The sequence below is a fragment of the Alosa alosa genome, chromosome 7, assembly GCF_017589495.1.
Source record: "Alosa alosa isolate M-15738 ecotype Scorff River chromosome 7, AALO_Geno_1.1, whole genome shotgun sequence".
Classification (NCBI taxonomy): Eukaryota; Metazoa; Chordata; class Actinopteri; order Clupeiformes; family Clupeidae; genus Alosa; species Alosa alosa.
The window spans coordinates 16582101-16587100 of NC_063195.1; the positions used below are offsets into that span (position 1 = coordinate 16582101).

General features: G+C 43.1%; 1 protein-coding gene across 1 annotated transcript in view; it reads left to right on the plus strand.

Annotated features, from left to right (window-relative positions):
- The window catches only part of col5a3b (collagen, type V, alpha 3b), a 74726-nt gene that overhangs the window by 45856 nt on the left and 23870 nt on the right, over positions 1 to 5000 (plus strand). The window contains exons 25-35 of the mRNA XM_048248976.1: positions 509 to 553; positions 753 to 806; positions 1212 to 1256; positions 1892 to 1945; positions 2612 to 2719; positions 3267 to 3320; positions 3757 to 3810; positions 4010 to 4054; positions 4249 to 4302; positions 4456 to 4500; positions 4685 to 4738. Coding sequence (XP_048104933.1) covers positions 509 to 553; positions 753 to 806; positions 1212 to 1256; positions 1892 to 1945; positions 2612 to 2719; positions 3267 to 3320; positions 3757 to 3810; positions 4010 to 4054; positions 4249 to 4302; positions 4456 to 4500; positions 4685 to 4738 — 612 coding nt within the window. The remainder of the gene's footprint in view (positions 1 to 508; positions 554 to 752; positions 807 to 1211; positions 1257 to 1891; positions 1946 to 2611; positions 2720 to 3266; positions 3321 to 3756; positions 3811 to 4009; positions 4055 to 4248; positions 4303 to 4455; positions 4501 to 4684; positions 4739 to 5000) is intronic.

Here is a 5000-nt window from a genome sequence, read left to right on the forward strand (position 1 = left end):
ACACATGAACATCAGCAGAATCAAATGCCTACAACATCTCTGTCAAACTACAGGCAAGTTAACACTAATAACAGCAGAATCAAAAGATGGGAAGACAACATGCACAATAGCAGAATCAAACAACAGGAAGTTGACATGCACAACAGCAGAATCAAACAACAGGAAGTTGACATGCACAACAGCAGAATCAAACGACAGGAAGATGACATGCACAACAGCGGAATCAAACGACACAATAAGGCACAAACGGATAGGTAATGGGTTTCAAAACGAGGTGGGATTAAACCTTGAGTTGACACAGATGATTGTTTTGTGAGGAAAGCAATAAGATGCGTTAGAACGTTTTGTCACGTCTGTCATAGTTGCTGCACAATGTTACATAGACATAGACAAATGTTAGGTCACATCTTCAGTGGACACAAGGAGTCAACAAAATAAAGCACAAATGGATCGCCATACAAACTCACTTGTGGCCAGCAGGTAATAAGTCTGTTGTTACTTCCACCAGGGTCACCCAGGACGAGAGGGACCACCTGGAGAGAAAGGACTCCCGGTAAATACTGTGTGTGTGTGTGTGTGTGTGTGTGTGTGTGTGTGTGTGTGAGAGAGAGAGTGAGAGAGTGCATATGGGTGTGTGTACTGTATGAGTCTATTTTGTGTGTGTGTGTGTGTGTGTGTGTGTGTGTGTGTGTTTTCTATATATGTGTGAGTGTGACCAGTGCTTATGTTGCTTGTATTTTTTTTGCCTACAGGGTCCTTCTGGTGTTCAAGGCCCTGTTGGATATCCTGGGGCTCGTGGAGTCAAGGTGTGTGTGTGTGTGTGTGTGTGTGTGTGTGTGTGTGTGTGTGTGTGTGTCCCTTTTTCTATATATGAGTGTGATTGAGACTGTGACATAAGTGTGACATGACATGAAAGCACGTTGTTTTATCTGCATGTAAATGTGGATACTCAGGTCTGTATATCTCTGTGTGTGTGTGTGTGTGTGTGTGTGTGTGTGTGTGTGTGTGTGTGTGTGTGTGTGTGTGTGAGAGTGTGTGTGTCTGTCTGTGTGTGTGTGTGTGTGTGTGTGTGTGTGTGTGTGTGTGTGTGTGTGTGTGTGAGAGTGTGTGTGTCTGTCTGTGTGTGTGTGTGTGTGTGTGTGTGTGTGTGTGTGTGTCTGTCTGTGTGTGTGTGTGTGTGTGTGTGTGTGTGTGTGTGTGTGTGTGTGTAGGGAGCGGATGGTCTCAGAGGCCTGAAGGGGAGCAAAGGAGAAAAGGTGAGTGATGACTATTCCTAACAGACAGTAAATAAAAATAGTCATTAGAGTGCTATGTAGCACATTGCAGTTCATGGGTTTGACCAGTAGGGGTGCAGATCGTTGAGACCTGTCTTCTCTAAGCTGATTTAATCAACACATTGCTTCTGGAGCTTTCAAGGGAATAGTGTAACTTGATTGGCTGTTGATTGGCAAAACCCAACCATTGTTTCAGTGTTAGGGACTGTTCTAAATAATCCAGTTTTGTGTTTAAATGTTAGTGACTGTTCTGAATAATCCATCTTTGTGTTTCAGTGTTAGTGACTGTTCTAAATAATCCAGTTTTGTGTTTAAATGTTAGTGACTGTTCTGAATAATCCATCTTTGTGTTTAAATGTTAGTGACTGTTCTATATAATCCAGTTTTGTGTTTAAATGTTAGTGACTGTTCTAAATAATCCAGTTTTGTGTTTAAATGTTAGTGACTGTACTAAATAATCCAGTTTTGTGTTTAAATGTTAGTGACTGTTCTGAATAATCCATCTTTGTGTTTCAGTGTTAGTGACTGTTCTAAATAATCCAGTTTTATGTTTAAATGTTTGCGACTGTTCTGAGTGTCTCACTGTGTGATGGTCCGATGGCCTGGTGTCTCTGCAGGGTGAAGATGGCTTCCCTGGAGCTAAGGGGGAGATGGGAACAAAAGGAGACAATGTAAGATCTCTCTTTCTTTCTCTTTCTCCATCTATCTCTCTCTCTCTCTCTCTCTCTCTCTCTCTAGTGTGTGTGTGTGTGTGTGTGTGTGTGTGTGTGTGTGTGTTTTCCACCACTCTCATCATTACGAGGCACGTCTCCCCAGGCTTGTTTATTCTCATGCTATCCATGTCTGAAGGATATGAATGTCTGATCGGATTGTCCTCTCTGAACCTTGCATCAGATTATTATTATGATTATTACGTTTCCTATTATGCAGTTCATTCTCTTTTTCATCTCTGTCTCTCTGTTTCTATCACTCTCTCTCTATCCCCCCTCTCTCTCTCTTCTCTCTCTATCCCCTCTCTCTCCTCTCTCTCTCTCTCTCTCTCTCTCTTCTCTCTCTGTCCCCCCTCCCTCCCCCCTCTCTCTCCCCTCTCTCTCTCTCTTCTCTCTCTGTCCCCCCCTCTGTCCCCCTGTCTCTCCCCTCTCTTTCTCTCTTCTCTCTCTATCCCCCCTCTCGCTCCCCCTCTCCTCTCTCTCTCTCTCTCTCTCTGCCCCCCCCTCTGTCCCCCTGTCTCTCCCCTCTCTTTCTCTCTTCTCTCTCTATCCCCCCTCTCGCTCCCCCCATCTCCTCTCTCTCTCTCTCTCTCTCTCTCTGCCCCCCTCTCTTCTCTCTCTCTCCAGGGGGATTCTGGAGCCCCAGGGCCCCGTGGTGAGGATGGTTTGGAGGGCCCCAAGGGTCAGTCTGGTCCCCTGGGAGAGGCAGGATCTGGTGGCATGGCCGGAGAGAAGGTACTCCACTCAGACCCCCCTCCCCATCCCATAATGCTCTCCTCCAGCTCCTCTATACATATACCTTTGTAATCTACAACAACAACAACAGCACATTACATTTATATAGATTTATAGGCATACAATGCAAGGCGTAGGGGGCCACCTCGACCACCACCAATATAGATGTTTACTGTGTGCCTAGATACTGAGACTGATCACTATAGATACTGTGTCAGATAATTACTCAAATAAATGTTACAAAACTGTCTTTCTATGAAAATCAGTAAAGATGTTACACATACAGTATGTCGTCTTTTTACTAAAATTACAGTAAGGTTAAATATTAAAAACTCAAAAGTTTGTGTAAATGTGCACATAACTGCTCTTTTTATGTCTGTTTTAAACTATTTTCTGCTTGAGAGATTTCTCTACTCTACCCAGCTACAACCCGTATGAAGTGGCTTCATATTGGAAAAAGAAATGGGTTTACTTTTTACTTTGAAACTTTCTTAACCTGAGATGTACTGTGTGTCCCTTGTCTCTTCCCATCTCCTCATCTCTGTAGGGGAAACTTGGAGTTCCAGGACTGCCTGGCTACCCAGGAAGACAAGGACCTAAGGTGAGCCTGAGTGAATTAGACCAGCTGGACTACGCATGCACATGTCAACAGACACTACTGTCATCTCATCTCCCGTTCACTGCTGCTGCTGCTGCTGCATTGTCAGCATTGTCATGAGGCCCCATACTTTCTCTCTCTCTCCCTTTTTTTTCTCTCTCTCTCTCTCTCACACACACACACACACACACACACACACACACACACACACACACTGACTCTGTCTTTCTATAGCAGACACAAACAAAGACTCACTCACATGCATTGTCTCTTTCTTGCACGCACACACACACACACACACACACACACACACACACACACACACACACACACACACACACACAAACACACACACACACACACACCATTTTGGTTGTATGCAAGAGGCATTATTTTGTGTTATTTGTGTCATGAGCCAATCTGTTTTGTCATCCCTCAGGGAGCTGATGGTTTCCCTGGAGCCATCGGTGTAGCCGGTGAGAAGGGCAAAAAGGTATGTTTTAAAATATAAATAATGCAAAATAAATAAATGTGAAAATAAAGTAGCCAAAGAGTACTTCCTGGTTAAATGCCTTATGAAGCTATACGGCTCTGGTTCCGACCAGTTGAGTTAGTGTGGAATGTTTACAGTTCCTACTCCTATGTTGGAGACGGCTGTCGTGGTAACCGTTTTTTTTCCACACACATTCTAGGGTCCACAAGGGCCACCAGGGATTGCCGGCCAGAGAGGTGCAAATGTGAGTATTACTCTTCTTCCATGATGTCAATCAATCTAACAGGAGACCATATATTCACATTCATATTCATATTCCATATATTTCCATTCCAGCTAGCAGATTGTAGTAGCATGTCTGTGTGTGTTTGTTTGCGTATGTGTGTGTGTGTGTGTGTGTGTTTGTTTGTTTTTATGTTTATATTTATTTTTTTAAAGGGTGCGCGTGGAGCCAGAGGTGCTAGAGGTCCCACAGGAAAGTCAGGTGCAAAGGTCAGAGGTCACTGCTTTCTGTAAACGCACATTGTTTGTAAAGTGTCTATTACAATGCAACAACACTGTTTATAAAGTGTTTATTACAGTGTAATAACTTTGGGCTTAAATACAAATGATGTTACTAACCATATCATTCTGGATGCGACATAGGGATCATCAGGGCATGATGGCCCGCCTGGACCGACTGGGGAAAGGGTGAGATATAATTTATAATTAAATGGGATAAATGTATCTTCTTTACCATTTTGTTTTGTATATTAAGTAGTTGACTAGTTGGACCTAGTTTAGATTGTTTTGAATGATACTTAATTTGTTTGTGATATAAATGTTAGTGTTCATCTTGTTAGTGTTCATCTCCTTTATATATTCTATATTTTAGGGACCTCAAGGACCTCAAGGAAGAAATGGGGAGCCAGGGCCAAAGGGACCCAACGTAAGTGTTATGCATTCACACACACACACACACACACACACACACACACACACACCCACACACACACACACACAGCCAGAGCTAAACATAAGCATTATGTATTCAGCGTACAGTAACTGCAGTTACTCATTCCTTGGCATGGCAGTCAAAACCTGAATGGATTATACAGATAGCATTATAATTAAGCCCTTTAATTATAATTAAATGTTGGCTCACTACTCGTGTACTTGCAACATATGACCTATGTAAGGGATAGTGGATG